Below are 17983 nucleotides of genomic sequence, written 5' to 3'. Positions count from 1 at the left end.
CGCGGGAGCAGAAGCATAACTCCACTCGAACTCATGGAACCTCTAGAGCCGCAGAGGCAAGTCCAATTAGATGTTCCGGCTAGTGGCCCACTCCTGCTCTGATATGAATACTTACAGCTTTTAAATGAATTGGGCTGTAGAAAGTCAGCACCTACCCCTCTCCTAGAAGAATGAAATATTTTGAGGAATATTTAAAAAGGGAGATTATATTTCCCCAAAGGGAGAAATGGAGACACAGTTTTTTTAAGAGACAGAAAGCAACCCCCACTTTCCTTAATAGTCCACAGCATATGTCAGCACTTAAGAGATAAAAGCTTATTGAAAAAGAAAGACAAGTATCTAGATAGATCCATTCATATACAAAGCAAATACTGTAGACAGACATCCATTCAAGACAGAATATTTTGAAACTCCTTGCAGCAACGTCTCAACAAAAGCAGAATACAGTGATCCCCCGAGTTTCGCGATCTCGATCTTCGCGAAACGCTATATCGCGATTTTTTAAAAAATATTAATTAAAAAAACCCCACTTCCGTGTTTGGCTTCGGGAGTCAGCTGGGAAGCGGCGCGGCTGTTTTAAAAGGTCGCCGCCGGCCTGGGGGGCTTCCCAGCACCCCCCCGAACCCCCAACCCAGGTTTGGGGGGGTGCTGGGAAGCCCCCCATGCCGGCGGCGACCTTTTAAAACAGCCGCGCGGCTTCCCAACTGAGTCCTGAAGCCAAACGCCAAAGGCGAACTTCCGCGTTTGGCTTCAGGACTCAGTTGGGAAGCCGCGCGGCTGTTTTAAAAGGTCGCCGCCGGCATGGGGGGCTTCCCAGCACCCCCCCAAACCCCCAACCTGGGTCTTCCCGGCTGCCCACGCAAAGGGGAAACCCCGGCTCCTCGCTGATGCCCGCCGCTCGCCCGCCCGCCAGCAAGAGGGGAAGACCCAGGGAAGGTTCCTTCGGCCGCCCAACAGCTGATCTGCTCGGTAGCGCAGCAGCAGCGAGGAACCGAATCGGGGTTTCCCCTTTGCGTGGGCGGCGGGGAACGCAAACTCCACCATCTGCGCATGCGTGGCCATGGGGAAAAGGGTGCGCATGCGCAGATGGTGTTTTTACTTCCTTAACCCTACATTGCGAAAAATCGATTATCGCAAGGGGTCTGGGAACGGAACCCTCGCGATAATAGAGGGATCACTGTATAGGATTAGCCCTCACTCAAGATCCAACACAGGGCAAAGCCATTAAACCACAATAGGAATTGTCCAACATCCTTTCAGAACACAAGCCCATTCATTGCATCATCTCAGAGCAGTCCAAACTTCAACCAAACCTGGAAGCTCAGGCAAACACTTAGCATTTTCTCTTTTGCCTATAGAATCAGCTATGACCCCTACAAGACCCCATAGGAATCTGACAACAGCCAATAAAATACATATTCTTGCAGAGAAACAGGAAGTTCAAGTGCAAAGCCCAAAAGGTGATATAAAAGCCACCCACTCTCAACTGCATTTGGTCAGCTGCCCATAACCACAAACCCATGTGGTTCTGCTTCATCATTAAACCATCTTTCCAATCAGCCTCTCTGTTTCCAGTGTCTTTCTCCCATGTTGGAACTGAACCAAATGGATAGTTCTTCTCATAGGGCAATATGCTAGCCATATATTAAAAAGTTCAGAGTGACACTTGCAAGTTAACACAAGATATTTGGGACAGCATAACAACTATGCTTTAGTGTAATATATAAGCACACTCTAACTGGCTGTTGGATCAGTCGGTATTAAGGATATCTCCCTCCCCTTTTTAGAAACTCTTTTTTATTCAGGATTTCTGTTCCAGTGAGCTTTTAGTATGCAAATATTTTAGATATTCTCCAACTACACTATAGAGATATTTCTTTCTTATGCTTAACTCTCTCTTTTTACATTCCATCACATTCTTCTATTATTCTGGAACGTTCTACTGTCAGGAACAGAAACTAAAAAGTAGTTACTGTATGCAGTTAAGGGCAGGCAGATTCTAAATAAAAGAGGTTGCAAAGGAGATAGACACACACACATTGTGCAATCAAATGGCTTTTCAAATGAAAGCAAGTCAGCTGCAACACTCAAAGACAATATATCCATTGATGTAATCTCCAGATGGACAATTCTGGGGCTTCAGTTTTCCATTCCAAACTAGTTCCAAATTTGGAAAATGAAGGTGGAAATGATGCAGTACAGAATACAGTGTAATGCTATTGCTTTCCTGTGCCATCCCAATCAGAACACTGCCTCCTGGCTTGGAGATTAAAATAAACATTTCCCCATTCTCTTTCCTTTCCTTCTCCCCCCCCTCCCTTTAATTCCTTCTACTTTAGAGAATAGATTGGTTCTCTCCTCCCTGTGGCAGTCCCTCAAATATTGGAACACCTCAGTTATACATGTCATCCCAAGTCCTTATTTTCATTTAACTAGACATACCCAATTCCTGCAACTATTCTTCCTATGTTTTAGCCTCCAGCCCCCTAATCATCTTTGTTGCTCTTCTCTGCACTCTAAAATTTTGACATCTTGTTTTAATATCAGGGTGAACAAGTGTGATCTTATCAAGCCATTATAAAGTAATACTAACACTTTGTGCGATCTTGATTCCATCCCTCTGTTTGTTTGGCTTTTTTGGCAGCTGCAGTATACTGATAGTTAAGTCTATTATTAATGGGCAATCTTATTTCAAACGTAACTCTAGAACCACATAGAACTACATAGGCCCAATTTTGGGGCTTCTGATTGCTTTCCCCTTGTGCAATGGCAATTCTATAAACTACAATATATCTGATATTAAAAAGGGAAATATTTTAACTTGATAGTCAATAAAACCAAATTCAACTTTTATGAATTCTAGATGCAGGAAATTTCAGAGACAGAGGTTCACATCCTAGTCTACCTTGCAACCAACCCTCTATTTTGTAAAACCTTTGATGTACTTTAAATTGAAGTGAGCTTCCACCTAGCACATGTATACATCTGACCTAGACTGTGTTGTCTCTTTGCCTCGCACAATATGAGTACTGGAAATGCTGGCATAATTTTGAATTTATTTATCTATTTTGTCATGTTTATGTAGTGTATATTGGAGGAGGTGACATCTTTGAGAGCTGTTGGTCAACCAAATTTCATGTTAATGTATGCTAATTAGCCTACATTCAAAGTGACAATAAAATTATTTTAAATCTTAGCAGCTAGCTGGCTGTTAACGTGTAATCCAGTTTCAACTAAAAAGGGGGAGGGAGCAAGGAAAAAAAAGCACCAAAAACGTAACACTGGCGAACTAGAATGATCAAACGCTCTCGGCTTGAAAATTCTAGTTCCAGAGGCGCTCCGACTCCTTGTTAGCGGCATTAAGAACCCACTTTATTGCAAGAACGCCATTAAAAAAAACCCAAACATCATCACTTGGATTTTAAGTCTACGATCGTTCTGTTTTTCTATGGACGAGAACTACCCTATCTTGCACAGCGTTCGTCAGTCCTGTGGCGCCCACTAACCGATCCCCCCCTCCCTCCAATCCTCCCTCTCCGTCCTCCGCGCCTGCCCCACAAAGTTTAGGTCATTTCTTGCCTTTCAGTTTACGTTTGGCCGCAAAGAGATAGAAGAGGCGTAATAGCTGGTGAGCGAAGGCAAGAATCCTAAAAACCGATAGGCGGCATTTCCCAACCATGGAAAACCTGCTGAAATCTGAACTGAAAACCACCGTTTTGAAGCTCTTGGGTGGCTCAAGCGGAGGGTACATATGCCAAGGGCAAGCCTATGAGACCGACGGAGGACGAGTGTTTGTTAAAAGCAACAACAAGCCCCAGGTTAACGATACTGCGGTGACAGTTTTGTTAGCAATTTATAATACTGCAGCGTGGGAAGACTGGGAGGGCAAATCCGCTGGTAGCGGCAGCGATAGACACCTTGTGACAGACACAGCTGTTTGTGTTGCTCCCTGTCGTTTTTACCGCTTGCAATTTAAGGGCGCACAAAATGGGCGAAGCGAATTCTGTTTAAGGGGCGTTTCAAATTTCTGCCCAGGTTGATGAGCATCTGTTTGGGGGGTGGGGGGTGAAATAAACTGTAATCGTCCTGAAAATTTGCACTTATTATCTAATTAGCTCTTCTGCTCTAATCCTCATGGAATCTCCCACTGAGTCTCGCTGGCCAATTAATGCGATTAAACCAAAGTTAAAGCAAACATTTGATTAATTTTTGCCACCTGCACATTTTTTAAAAATGGTGATGGAAACCTGTCTCCTAGCAAAGCACTTTCAGTACTGGGAATTTACATAAACAATAATAAGATTGTATGCTGTCTCACCTAATGGTCCTGGGCAGCTCAGAACAATAAAAAGAAATTACAATAAAATCCATCAATTTAAAAAATGCCCATTATTTTTTTATATGAAGCAAATCTAAAAAATGCATTTTATCTTTTAAATGTTATCATTAGCATTTGGATTTTTAAAAAAAAAAATAATCCTGATTTTACACATTTAATGGTGATTGTATTCCTTTTAAGTCAGAGAGTCCCAGTGGGTTGAATATGTACAGTATATATTTAGCCGCCCAGAGTCCCTCAGGAGTTGGGCACCATACAAATCCGGATAATAAATACATCTGAATAATAAATACCTTTGCATGTCAACATATGTTCTCATTCCAAAGGACATTTTAGTTGATAACCAGTATATCCAAATTTATTCATCTGCTAAAAAGTTTTCCACTGTTTTATTAAGATGAGTTGATAATTATTCCATTAACTTATTGCAGATAAAAAAAACCTTGAGTTGATGTGCATAGGAGGAGTGTGCTGTCAGTATTTTCAGAGAGTCACAAATCACTTTTATGAAAGAACAAATTCAGGATTGCTTCTCATCCCATCTATATTTATTTATTTTATTAATTGGATTTATATGCCGCCCCTCTTGGACGACTGGTATATTCTACCATTTTATGTCTGTTTGAGTTTGTAATTCTCAATTTGGCTAAACATTGCAACACAGAGCAACATTCTTTCAATCAATGTACCTCAGATGAGCTAATTTACAGAATTCATCCAACATCTGGGACCTATGATTCCCATAGGATTGAAATTTTGCAAAGTTGTGACCACTTAATGTAACAAAGTTGTTACACTATCCAATTGCATTTGCCTTCTGCATTTCCCAGAAACCAGTGGCTGCACGGTGCAAGGGAAGATGGATCTCTTTCCTACCCTCTATCTTCCTTAACCCCTGTATCTAACTGGCTGGTAGCAAAGTGATTGTAAGTGGTCACTGGCTGCTTTGGACCAGTGTTCCCTCTATTTTTTTGGGGTGGGTGGGCGGAAAAGTATAGTGTCTGAGCAGCAGTCCCTTCGAGACTGGGCAGCACAGAAATAATAAATAAATAAACAAACAAACAAACAAATAAAAAACCCACCCTGTTTTGCCTCAGAGAATTTCAAAATAAAATACTGTACTGTGTGTCTATAACAGTGAGCTCATAATAGGACAACTCTATCAATATCAAAATGCCACTTAAATAGTTGAGCTAGTTTCAAACTAGATTTTGATTTTCTTTCTCTCTTCCTTACTCCCATTCTTTTTCTTTCTCTTTTCCTTCCTCTCTTTTTTCTATCTGTTTCTCTCTCTTCCTCTCTCTCTCCTTCCATCTCACTCTTTCCCTCTCGGCTTCTGGGCAGGTTTGGAAAACTCTGAGTTGAGGATGATTTTTAAGTGAACGATTGCTCACTGCTCAGCTTAGAGGGAACTATGCTTTGGACCTGAGGCTGAGAACGAAGGAATGACTTGGATGTCTGCAAGAATAGGGCTACTTGTGAGGTTTGGGCATTCATGATTGATAGCTGAACTCTCTTCCTCATTGGAAGGAAGGGACTTTTGGGGACAACCCAGAAACCCATTTTCTTCCTCACTGAGACAGAGGTGCAGTTCCCTTTGCTTCAAGGTTCAGTTAGTTGAGGAGGAGGAGAGTTGTGAGGGCAGAGGAAATATCACAAGCCTATATTATTAAGGGGGGGGGGACAATGGATCCCAGGTCATTAATGTTTTCTAAACATGTAATTTAGTGCCCTGACTTCCTTTTGTGAGACACTTCCAATTAAAAAAAATGGGTTACAGCTGTCTACCATTTTTTTTCACCTGCCCCTGGATATTTTGTGTATATTTTTGTTATGTTTTGTGGATACAAAAGGTTCATATCCATATGAATTGACTGAATTCTTCAAAAACAAATCAGAATAACGACTCTATTTCTGTCCTGCGAAAACCAAACATGCAACCAAATTTTCATTAAATTATAATACTGTATTTCTGACCAGGCTAGGATGATGTTTGAAGGTGAAATGGCAAGTTTAAAAGAAATTCAGAAAACCAACACAGTACGGGTTCCTCAGCCAATTAAAGTGATGGATCTTCCTGGAGGTGGAGCTGCATTTGCTATGGAGTACATAAAAATGAGGAGTCTCAACAAGTATGTTAAAGTCTTCATTTTAGTATGTTGCTTCCCCAATTAACATCTCCCTCTTTTTCTTTTACAATGGCAGTTCTGAAACTGCCTGCATGTTACTACCAGGAAGCAGTGTCTCACTGGGAACAAAATAATTTCAGAGATCAGGATTTTCACATTTTACTTGGAAAAAGGGATGGTAGAAAACTAAGTGTCCTGAAAACCCTGTCAAGAGACAAAACTCTAAGGTCAGAAATTTTGTAATAGCAGTAAGCTTGCACTAATTGCTGATGATTAATAAACTGTTGATAGGGAAACCATAGGCTAATAAGTTGTTAATATTTAAGTTATATATGGTTGTGCATTCATATGTATAAAATCTCTGTTCAGGCTGATTTCAAATAACATTGGAGTTTTTCTTTTCTTTCCAGATACTCAGCAAAACTTGGAGAACAAATGGCAGATCTTCACCTTTACAATAAAGAAATTGGAAAAAAGCTAAGGAAAAAAGAGCAAACAATTGGTACAGTATGGTTGTTATGAACAGTTATTTATAATTAACAGATTTTGAGCACAACTTTAGCACTTAGCAATAGCATTTAAATTTATATACTGCTTCACAGGGCTTTACAGCCTCTCTAAGAGGTTTATAGAGTCAGCATATTGTTCCCAACAATCTGGGTCTTCATTTTACTCACCCTTGAAGGATGGAAGGCTGAGTCAACCTTGAGCCTGATGAGATTCGAACTGCCAAATTACAGGCAAGTGGCAGCCTGGAGAAGTAACATTTTAAGCACTGTGAATTTTAACTTTAGATGGAAGCTGATGTAATTAGAGTTGATGGTACTCTCTGTCCTAGGTTGCTTTCTTATAGATGCTTCATTATCCAAACTAGATAAATCATCAGTGCTAGTTGCTAGCCCTAGAATTGATACTTCCTAGGTGGAATAATGATATGTCTGCAAGAAAAGAACCAAGCTCAGAGAGCATCAAGTTCTCATTTACCATCTACAGTTGGGACTGGCAATTCTGTTGTTACGTGATGTGGTCATAAGTGAAACCTCACATGACTGCAGCTGCCTTATGACATCAGTTTCTGCATGGTCATGAAACAAATCACTGTGGGTTAAGTACAATGTCACATTATATTGATTTGTAACTTCGGGTCAGCTTTCCTACTGATTTTCTTGTTAGAAGTTTGAAATCACAACTGGATGATGGTCACATTACTACCCGATGTTGCAACTTTCATAAATGTGTACCAGTTTCCAAGTGCCCAAATTCTGATCTCATGATTACAGGGACACCATGAAGGCTGCAATGTAGAGGACTGGTCATAATCTCCATTTTTAGTGCTGTTGAAACTTTGGAACAGTTGCTGAACAAGTGTTTGAAAGCGAGGATATCTGTATTCCATTTATGGCTGCATTATGAAAACTATTTCTTGATATAGAACTCAGTAGAATTAATTTAAAAGTTGTTCAATGAGTAGAGAAAATAAGTGATTTTATTTTCCTGTTTGCAGTCTTACTTTTGTGAGTTTATTTTGCTAGGAGTAGGCCAGGCAGAACCTAATTATGTGGATAAATTTGGATTTCATGAGGCCACCTGCTATGGCAATATAACTCAGGTACGTTCTTTGAACAAACTATATGACGTAAGATATTAAAAGTGTTAATTGCAAAGCTATTGTCTCCTTCTAGACTACTGAATTTAAATTATTTAGATATTTTTATGCCTGGTGGTGTAAAGGAAGAAAGGGAGTTAGGCTTTTCTTAAATATTTTGTTTTGTGAAAGCCCAACATTATTTCTAGCATCTTAACTGGCCATACAATGTTTTTTGTAAACAGAAGTGAAATTAGTATTCACTGTGCACTGTGGGGAGAGTCCAAGGCTTAATTAATTAAACACATCCACTCTGCTCCACCAGCTGTAATGAGTCAGTTTTCAAACAAAGATGTGTATATCCATCCAAGTCAGGACAATGTAATCCAGAAAGGGAGGGTGTGGACTCTCCCCGCAATGCACAGAGAAAACCGTTCAGGTAAAAGATAAGCCAACGTCACTTCTTCCGTGCACTGCTAAAGAGAGTCCAAGCATGGGCTATACCCAAGCTTAAGTCTCGTGGGCAGCAGAAGGCTGGTCCAAGGGAGCAGATGTCGAGCAGATCCTCTGAAGAACCCACCTGTTGAATGCAGCCTCAGCCAAGGCAAACACATCCAGTTTGTAATGCTTGACAAACAGTGAAGGAGTTGTCCATATGGCCGTTTGACAAATGTCTTTAATAGATGCCTGCATGGCCCAGACTGCCAAAGTGGTGCTACAGGTGGAATGCATAGTTATCCTACTAGGGGTCGGTCTGGACCAGCCCTTGTAGGCTCGGGCAATGGAGGCCTTCAGCCATTGGCTGACAGTTTGGGGCATGACCTAGCGACACATGGAGGCCAGCTGAAATGCTACAAACAATGCTTTTGGTTTTTCAGAAGCAAACCACCTTCTAGACAGAATCGCAGAGCCCTCCAGACATCCAACATATGCCAGTGATGTTCCAATGGATATTTAAAGTTGGGGCAAAAGTCTGAAAGGATCACCTCCTGGGCTCAATGGAACCAGTTCATCTTAGGCAGAAAGGAGTGATCTAGACAGAAGTTGATCCTGTCCAGATTAAAATGGCAGAGGTCGTGGCGCACTGAGAGAGCGGCCAACTCAGAAACCCTCCTGTCCGAGGTGACCAAAAAGGTTGTCTTAAATGTCAGGTACTGGAACAAAACCATCCTCAATGGCTCAAAGGGACAGAGAGAAAGAGATCCCAGGAAGGATATCGATGGACAACCTGGGGTCTCAAATTAGTGGCTTCTCCTAGAAATTCAGTAGGTTTCTGTTCTCAGTACTGTAGGGTGGTTGTATAGAGACTGAAGATTATCAAGTCGAAGAACCATCAACAAAGCCACAATCTGTCGGTGGAACATGTTGGGTATCAATCCATTTTTAAACCCTACCTATAAATCTGAAATTTGTGGAATCAATGTGGACAGCAGGTCCCAATGAGACTGGGCACAAAATTTGGACCAAACTTCCTGGAATTGAACTGGATTGTTCTGGCAAGGCAGCCTCTGTTGAATGTTGACAACAATCTTTTGGAAGTAGGCATTGGCAATCATATCCTGCATACCCACTGGGAAGCTTGGCCAGCTATTCTCCGTAGGACGGAGCCCCGCCACAGTAGGGGTGAACCTAAGGTATTGGCTCCTGGGCCAAGCTGCCCAGTTCCCCAGTCAATTGGGGGATCCCCTTGCACCATGCCGTGGGAGGCCAGGGGCCTATCCGGTGACCAACTCCTTTCAGATGCCGTTACTATATCCACAGGCTAAGATGCAAAGAGAGTCTGAGTAGCCACTTGTGGAAAAGAAGGCAGTCTTCGGAGATTGTAGTAATAGTGGAGGCAGCTGTTGCGGTGACTGGGAACTCTCTGCTTGCTTCTGGGCCTTGGCAAACTTTTTCTAAGGCCCTCAACCTCGTCTCAGCATCTTTGAATGTTGCTGCAGGTACCTGCTTCTCAGTGGTCTTTAAGGCCTTTTCCTTTGCAGCCCTACCTTTAGAAGAAGTCTGGCTCTAGTCTGTGGCTTTCTTGGGGCGAGATGGAGAGGAGGCCTCCTGTCCGTGGGCAGATTTTCCAGACATGATGAATGGCAAGGAAGTTTAATATGAGCCACTCAGGTAGGTTAAGATTACACCTCTAGGGCGGAGAGGAATAGTGCCTTGAGGCATAGACTCCTATGGGCAAGGAGCTGATCAACCCTGTCCCTCAGATCCTTGAGAACAACAGTCACCCAAAGCACTAACCAGGAACAGTGGTAAGTGACTGGAACGAGCAAGCACAGGAACAAAGGCTAGAAAAGAGCAGTTATTGCAATCATGGTGATCAGCAGTTCTGCAAGCTGAAAAATGCCCCAAAATGGGGATTGGCAGCTATATGGGTAAAATTGCCTCCCAAAATGGCTATCAGCATTAAAAAGAACCAAATCTGCTAGAAGGGCCAAACAAAATGATGAAAACCTGCCTGACAACAGGCAGATTGCTGCAGGGGAGAAATGGCCGCTGTTGCAATTAAAAATGGCCACCACCAGCAACAGAGCTGAACAGAGCTGAAGTGATGAAGCTGATAAGTGGTAGAAGTTCTCACCAGTATACTGGCTAACCTGCACAGTTGCCAGCAACAATAATCAGTCTTTTTAAAATCCAGAAGAGTCCAAGCGTGAAACTTCAGTCATGTTGTAAGGTAGCTGAGCTCAGAAAGACATGTTCCTCTTGCACTGATTGAGTTTGAAAACTGGCTCATCACAGCTAGTGGAGCAGAGAAGGTGTGTTTAATTAATTAATTCAGTCCCCTGGGCAGGAACTTAACTTAACTTAACCCATGCTTGGACTTTCCTTAGCAGCACACAGGAAAATATAGTGTTTTTGTATTCATGTTTTGCTAAGGGACATTGTGGCTGGAATTTTGCAACTGCCACAAAAATCAAGTGTTCAAAGAAGAAGGTGATCTTATACTGCAGTTGATAAGTTCATAGCATCATTTTTCCACTGGTTTTATTTTGCAGGTCAATGAGTGGCTGAATGACTGGCCTACATTTTTAATTCGACACCGCCTCCAAGCCCAAATGGATTTAATAGAAAGAGATTATGGAGACAGAAAAGCAAGAGAGTTATGGGAACAGCTAAAGGTAGGAAGAAAATATTAGAATGTTACATTAAAGAAAATGAAAATATTAGAGTACTTGCCTCTGCAGAAGTTAAAATTCAATTGAGCATTTCTGACTCTGTAATCATTCTACCAGCATTTATTACAGCTATGAGATTTCCCCCCCAAATCTCATAGTTTCATTTATCTGCTGCCCTTTAATATATTTTTTCTAGATACAATTTGATTTCTATACAATCCTTTTTGGATTACTTGGATATAATTTTTATTTCCTTTCAGCCCCATCATAAAAATGAAATATAAGAAATGGGTGTACATCAATCAGAACTGAAACTTCTTTACTGGAAGGAAAGCCGAAACATGGTCTTCCCTAAACCTTTGTGATGTTTGAGACCACACTGCCCTAAGCCATTATGTGGCTTATTTTTGACTTTCCATATAGCTGAATTTAGTCTTTGGGAAATGTAAATCATGATGGAATGAAATATTATATTGTTAGTCAGCTAATTAATTTTAATGTAACAATACTGAATTATGATGTTTGAACCCAGTGACAGTTTCCTTTTAGTTCTCCCACCTCTGCTTTCTTTACCTAAAGATCCAATTCCATTTATAATATGGAATTCCATTTGTAATATGGAATTCCATTTATAATATGGAATTCCATTTCATACAACTGTACTAACTTTGATTTTATTTGCATTTTTTTAAAATATCAGATTTAATGGAGTTGTTCTTTCTCTTGCTCATTCTCTCTCTGCCTCTTTCTCTCCCTCTGCTTCTCAACAGCCTGTGATCTAAAACCATTCTGAAACCAGTAAGATACTCAAAGGAAATTACAAACATAATCCTAAATGTTAAAATAATCCCACACTACCTGTTTCACCTTATTAGGCTAAATCAGTGAGAAGCCCAATGTTGCCAGTAAAAGTAACAAAATGTGTAATATATTGTTGGTAAAACTAGGGTTAAAAATAAAAAAAAGAACATTTAGAATCTATGTATATTCTGCTATTTGCCTTGCAGTTTCTTCAGTTTCAAAAAAATTCTTTAGCCACTTTTCAAGCTATGTGTTTTTATATATTATATTTTTTACAGCCAAAGATTCCAGAAATGTTTAATTATTATTATTTATTTATTTATTACTTAGATTTGTATGCCGCCCCTCTCCGAAGACTCGGGGCGGCTCACAACATGTAAAAAACAAATCATAAGCAATCAAGCAGATGTAAAATATTTAAATATTTAAAAAACCCCATATGCTAACAGTCACACACACAGACATACCATGCATAAAGTAAACGTGCCCAGGGGGAGATGTTTCAGTTCCCCCATGCCTGACGGCAAAGGTGGGTTTTAAGGAGTTTACGGAAGGCAGGAAGAGTAGGGGCAGTTCTAATCTCCGGGGGGAGTTGGTTCCAGAGGGCCGGGGCCGCCACAGAGAAGGCTCTTCCCCTGGGGCCCGCCAACCGACATTGTTTAGTTGACGGGACCCGGAGAAGGCCCACTCTGTGGGACCTAATCGGTCGCTGGGATTCGTGCGGCAGGAGGCGGTCTCGGAGATATTCTGGTCCGATGCCATGAAGGGCTTTAAAGGTCATAACCAACACTTTGAATTGTGACCGGAAATTGATCGGCAACCAATGCAGACTGCGGAGTGATGGTGAAACATGGGCATACCTAGGTAGGCCCATGACTGCTCTCGCAGCTGCATTTTGCACGATCTGAAGTTTCCGAACACTTTTCAAAGGTAGCCCCATGTAGAGAGCATTACAGTAGTCGAACCTCGAGGTGATGAGGGCATGAGTGACTGTGAGCAATGAGTCCCGGTCCAGATAGGGCAGCAACTGGTGCACCAGGCGAACCTGGGCAAACGCCCCCCTCGCCACAGCTGAAAGATGTTGTTCTAATGTGAGCTGTGGATCGAGGAGGACGCCCAAGTTGCGGACCCTCTCTGAGGGGGTCAATAATTCCCCCCCCAGGGTGATGGACGGACAGATGGGATTGTCCTTGGGAGGCAGAACCCACAGCCACTCCGTCTTATCCGGGTTGAGCTTGAGTCTGTTGACACCCATCCAGGCCCCAACAGCCTCCAGGCACCGGCACATCACTTCCACCGCTTCGTTGACTGGGCATGGGGTGGAGATGTAAAGCTGGGTATCATCCGCATATTGATGATACCTCACCCCATGTCCTTGGATGATCTCGCCCAGCGGTTTCATGTAGATGTTGAATAGCAGGGGGGAGAGGACCGACCCCTGAGGCACCCCACAAGGGAGAAACCTAGGAGTCGACCTCTGGCCCCCCACTAACACCGACTGCGACCGGCCAGAGAGGTAGGAGGAGAACCACTGAAGGACAGTGCCTCCCACTCCCAACCCCTCCAGCCGGTGCAGAAGGATACCATGGTCGATGGTATCGAAAGCCGCTGAGAGGTCAAGGAGCACCAGGACAGAGGATAAACCCCTGTCCCGGGCCCGCCAGAGATCATCCATCAACGCGACCAAAGCGGTTTCCGTGCTGTAACCGGCCCTGAAACCCGACTGCTGGGGACCTAGATAATCGGCTTCTTCCAAGGACCGCTGGAGCTGGAGTGCCACCACCTTCTCGACAACCTTCCCCATAAAGGGAAGGTTGGAGACTGGACGATAGTTGTTAAGTACGGCTGGGTCCAGGGAGGGCTTCTTGAGGAGGGGGCGCACAAGCGCTTCTTTATAGAGTGATGGAAAAACTCCCCTCCCCAAGGAAGCGTTGGTAATCTCCTGGGCCCAGCTCCGTGTCACCTCCCTGCTGGCCGAAACCAACCAGGAGGGACACGGATCCAGTAAACAGGTGGCGGAACTCACAGCTCCGATGGCCTTGTCCACTTCATGACCTGGAAATAATTCCTGCACTTGTTCATGGTGACGTGTGGTCAGGAAATGTAGCTGAAGATGACTATGGACCACTTGTCTTTGACCCATCTTGTTTCTATGGCCATTCAGAATTTGAACTTGCAATTGCTATGATGTTTGGTGGATTTAATAGTTCTTTCTTCTCTGCATATCACAGCAAAATCCCTAAGGCTCCAGGTTTTGAGAAGCGTAATGATCTTTATAAGTTATTTAATTATATAAATCACTGGAACCATTTTGGTACAGAATTTCAGAGACCTTCTCTTACTGTAATGCAAAGCCTTTTAAAATAATTGTCATGCACAATCATTCTTATTAAGTGATTCCCTGTTTGGTGCCTGTTGCTTCAAATGTAATGCATCAGAATGGTTACCTAGAAGACACAGTTAAATTGGTGTGGTATACATCTGCTTCCTCACAAAATCTTGCAGTGGGATTATAATAATTGCACACTATGATTATCAAATAATACACAGCTAATTATTTCAAAAAATAGTTTATGTTTCCTTAAATGAACCTGCCCCAATAATAGTTCTGACAAATATTCAAAATACTGCTTTCATTTTTTCCACTTACATCTAAGCCAGCTTTAAAGTTGTCTCCAGGTGTTTTAGTTTTTAAATAATGTTTTCTCTATTTTTCCAACAAGGCTTTTCCCATAAATATATGGCATTTTTCATTACAATAGTTGAAGAGGTGGCTGTGGGCATTTCCTTTCACCAATATTGTGACAATATACTTTTCTGGTGGTTAAAGACTGATAAATATCATTTTAATAGAGCCATCTGTCTCTGCCTTGAATTATATAAATGCTGGCTTGGAATTCAAGATATTATACATATCTGGAATATGTTAGATTGGAAATGGCTACAATATGCAGCATATGTACTAATTATGCTGTTCCCTTTTAGAAAATTTATTCCTCATTACCTTGTGCCAACATGTCAAAAATAGTGACTTGTGGATAGTCAACTGGAAAAGACTTGTGGGTGATCATTTTTGTGCATAGTAACCACAGTGATTTTAGTACAAAGATGGAAAGATTCTGAAATATCCATGAAAGAGGAGTGGTTAACAAAGACAATAAATTTGCAGAAATAGCAAAACTTACTTGTTTGATCAGGGAGAAGATAAGTACAATTTTCAGTGACTGGAAACCCTTTATGGAGTTTTTGCTAATAACTGGAAAACAATGAAGTGATTTATAGAGTTGATGATTAGAAAGAGAAGATATGGAAAAAAAGAAATTATGCTATAACCTTGAAGGAAGAGGATATAAGGTAAATATTTTGTAACTGCTATAAAGAAGATTGGAACTGATCTTTTATATACTTTTTTCCTACTTTCTTCTATCTTTTTTTAGTGTCCTGCTCCCCCTTTTTAGTTCTTTTTATTTGATTTACATTTATGTTTGCTTTTACTATTGTATTTTAAATACTAAATTTTATACAATAAATTTAATAAAGTCACAAGCATACAAAATTCTTTTAATATTTTAATATTAATTCTTACTACTCAGTTAATATAGAGATCCAAAAGAAATAATGGATAATGAAGTTTCACACGTCATAGCTTTCCATTTTATCTCTACATAAGAATTACATTAAAATGTTGAAAAATACAGAATATTAGACCCTGATTTCCATACCACTTCAGGATTCATTTGACTGCTATGCTGCACTTATATACAGTGTTTCATTTGAAAAATTACTCTAAGGTCTCCTTTCTTTAGAAAATAAATTGCATTGTTATTTCATAACAATAGATTTTTGCAGTTTACAATTTCTAGCATCTGTAAAGTACCTTTAAAAATAGGATGTTGAAAATAATTAACAAACTTTGAAATGTATATTAGATATGCCTATATGGTGAAATAGAAATAAAAAAATACTCAAAATTATGTACTAACATAGATGAACTATTTATTGAAATAAAATATTTCATATCTATAATTGTCTGTTTTTAATAAAAATATTTTGTTATTACATACACAATTTGAATAAGAGTTGTTGTAAATAAAATATGAAATCAAAAGAAAGCAAAGCCCTATTTCCATAATTTGAAACTAGAGTTCTTCTAATTATAAATTCAGATATGTCAGTTCTTAATGGCTTGAAATTAAAATAGGAGTTTCTCCACATTTGGGATACTTTTTCTTTGTTCAAACTTAATTGCAATGTAAGTAAGGTGGAGGGTTGCCTCATCTTATTTGGAGCCTACAGGTTAGATATTCATGGTTTTCATTTTAACAGCTTAGTAAATAGGATTAAATATAACCTCCATAAAACCTATAGGAATATTTAAAGAAGAAAAAGTGGGAAAAGAATCTTCTGCCCCCTGTCATTGAATAGGAAATTAGGATTTGATGGTCTCAGTGACTGCTCTGGTTCGATGGGTCTATAACTCTACATTTTGTCCTCTTGTTATTCTCCAAGGCACAAATTAAAAAATGCTTTCTCTCTCTTAAAAGTTGTAGCTACAAATACATGGTTTTTGCCTTGTATTGATCAGTAATATAGTTCTGCATTTTGAAGGCTTGAATTGTAGAGCAGAATTTGAGTCAGATGAAATGAAAATGAAATGGCAATATAGTTTAACTCACTCAGAGATAAATATGTTGTGTGATTAATGCCTGCTTGAAAATATCGGTAGTGTTCCCTCGCTTTTCGCGGGGGATGTGTTCCGAGACCGCCCGCGAAAGTTGAATTTCCGCGAAGTAGAGATGCGGAAGTAAATACACTATTTTTGACTATGAACAATATCACAAGCCTTCCCTTAACACTTTAAACCCCTAAATTGCAATTTTCCATTCCCTTAGCAACCAATCAGATTATTACTCACCATGTTTATTTATTAAAGTTTATTAAAAATATATTTATTAAAGGCAGACAAAAGTTTGGCGATGACATATGACATCATCGGGTGGGAAAAACCGTGGTATAAGGAAAAAACCCGCAAAGTATTTTTTAATTAATATTTTTGAAAAACCGTGGTATAGACTTTCCGCGAAGTTCGAACCCGCGAAAATCGAGGGAACACTGTATACATATCCTTTGGATGGTAATAGTAAAGGTTGAAGGGGGGATGAAAAAGAAAAAAGACCCTTCCCTCTTCTATAATAAGATTACAGGTTTCCAACATCAACCTAGATTGAACCTTTATGACCAAATCAATGGCAAGGCTAAAATCATAATTAGATAGTTGTTTTTAATCAAAAGAGATTATGATTTTTGTTTAGGTGACAATGAATAGGAAGGGGAAGTTTAACATCTTTCTCTCTGATACACTTTAGATGAAATCAGCACCTCCCTTCCATTGGGGTCTTCCTTTCTGGGATCAAAAGCAATCATAGAGAATTTCCTTTTAATTTCCCTTGAAACATCATGTTTACATGTCTCAAACTCTGTTAACCTTAATGTGAAGCTCCTAGTGATTAATAGTCCTAAAATGGAAATTTTGGAAGTGATTTGTCACAGATAAAATCACTATGATGTGAACTTAAAGCAATTTCCTTATCTTTCTATTCCACAGAAATATCTGGGTTAAATAAAAACGAAATCTTCAAAGTTGTGTTATATCTTAAGAAATCTTGGCAAACCATTATTTAAATATGTCCATGTTAGATCAAAGAAAAATCCCACCACTGATTATTTTGTTGTACCCTCTGTTAGAGATGATGCCCTTATAGTCAGAATGAAACCAAGAATTTATCAGACATATTTTCCCACTGCCTTTTCTATACTAGTTTACATATATGTATCTCAGGTGGGTTCTTCCTGGTTCGGACCAGTTTGCCCGCTGGTGATGTCACAATGATGTCACGGATCTGGTTCGGTCAGTGCTGGTCTGTGGGTGCCTTCTTTTTTTTTGAATTTTTAAACAAAATTCTTCTGCACATGTGCAGAAGCCGTGATTCTGGCACTGCGCCAGAATCACCAT

General features: G+C 40.4%; 1 protein-coding gene across 2 annotated transcripts; it reads left to right on the top strand.

The window, feature by feature from the left end:
• Nucleotides 1-3608: 3608 nt before the first annotated feature.
• FN3K (fructosamine 3 kinase) lies at nt 3609-15996 on the top strand. 2 transcript variants are annotated; one of them, XM_070735930.1, is made up of 6 exons: nt 3609-3818; nt 6320-6471; nt 6879-6970; nt 8001-8077; nt 11050-11172; nt 13999-15996. In XM_070735930.1, the coding sequence occupies exons 1-6, from the start codon at nt 3678-3680 to the stop codon at nt 14335-14337; spliced, it is 924 nt and encodes a 307-aa protein (XP_070592031.1). In that variant the 5' UTR covers nt 3609-3677; the 3' UTR covers nt 14338-15996. The 2 variants fall into 2 exon arrangements, with proteins under 2 accessions (XP_070592031.1, XP_070592032.1); XM_070735931.1 differs by lacking the exon at nt 13999-15996 and adding an exon at nt 11430-11619.
• Nucleotides 15997-17983: the final 1987 nt, after the last annotated feature.

The sequence above is a fragment of the Erythrolamprus reginae genome, chromosome 2 (assembly GCF_031021105.1).
Source record: "Erythrolamprus reginae isolate rEryReg1 chromosome 2, rEryReg1.hap1, whole genome shotgun sequence".
Lineage (NCBI taxonomy): Eukaryota > Metazoa > Chordata > Lepidosauria > Squamata > Dipsadidae > Erythrolamprus > Erythrolamprus reginae.
Note: the sequence above shows the minus strand (reverse complement) of the source record. Positions and strands in the feature narration are given on the sequence as shown.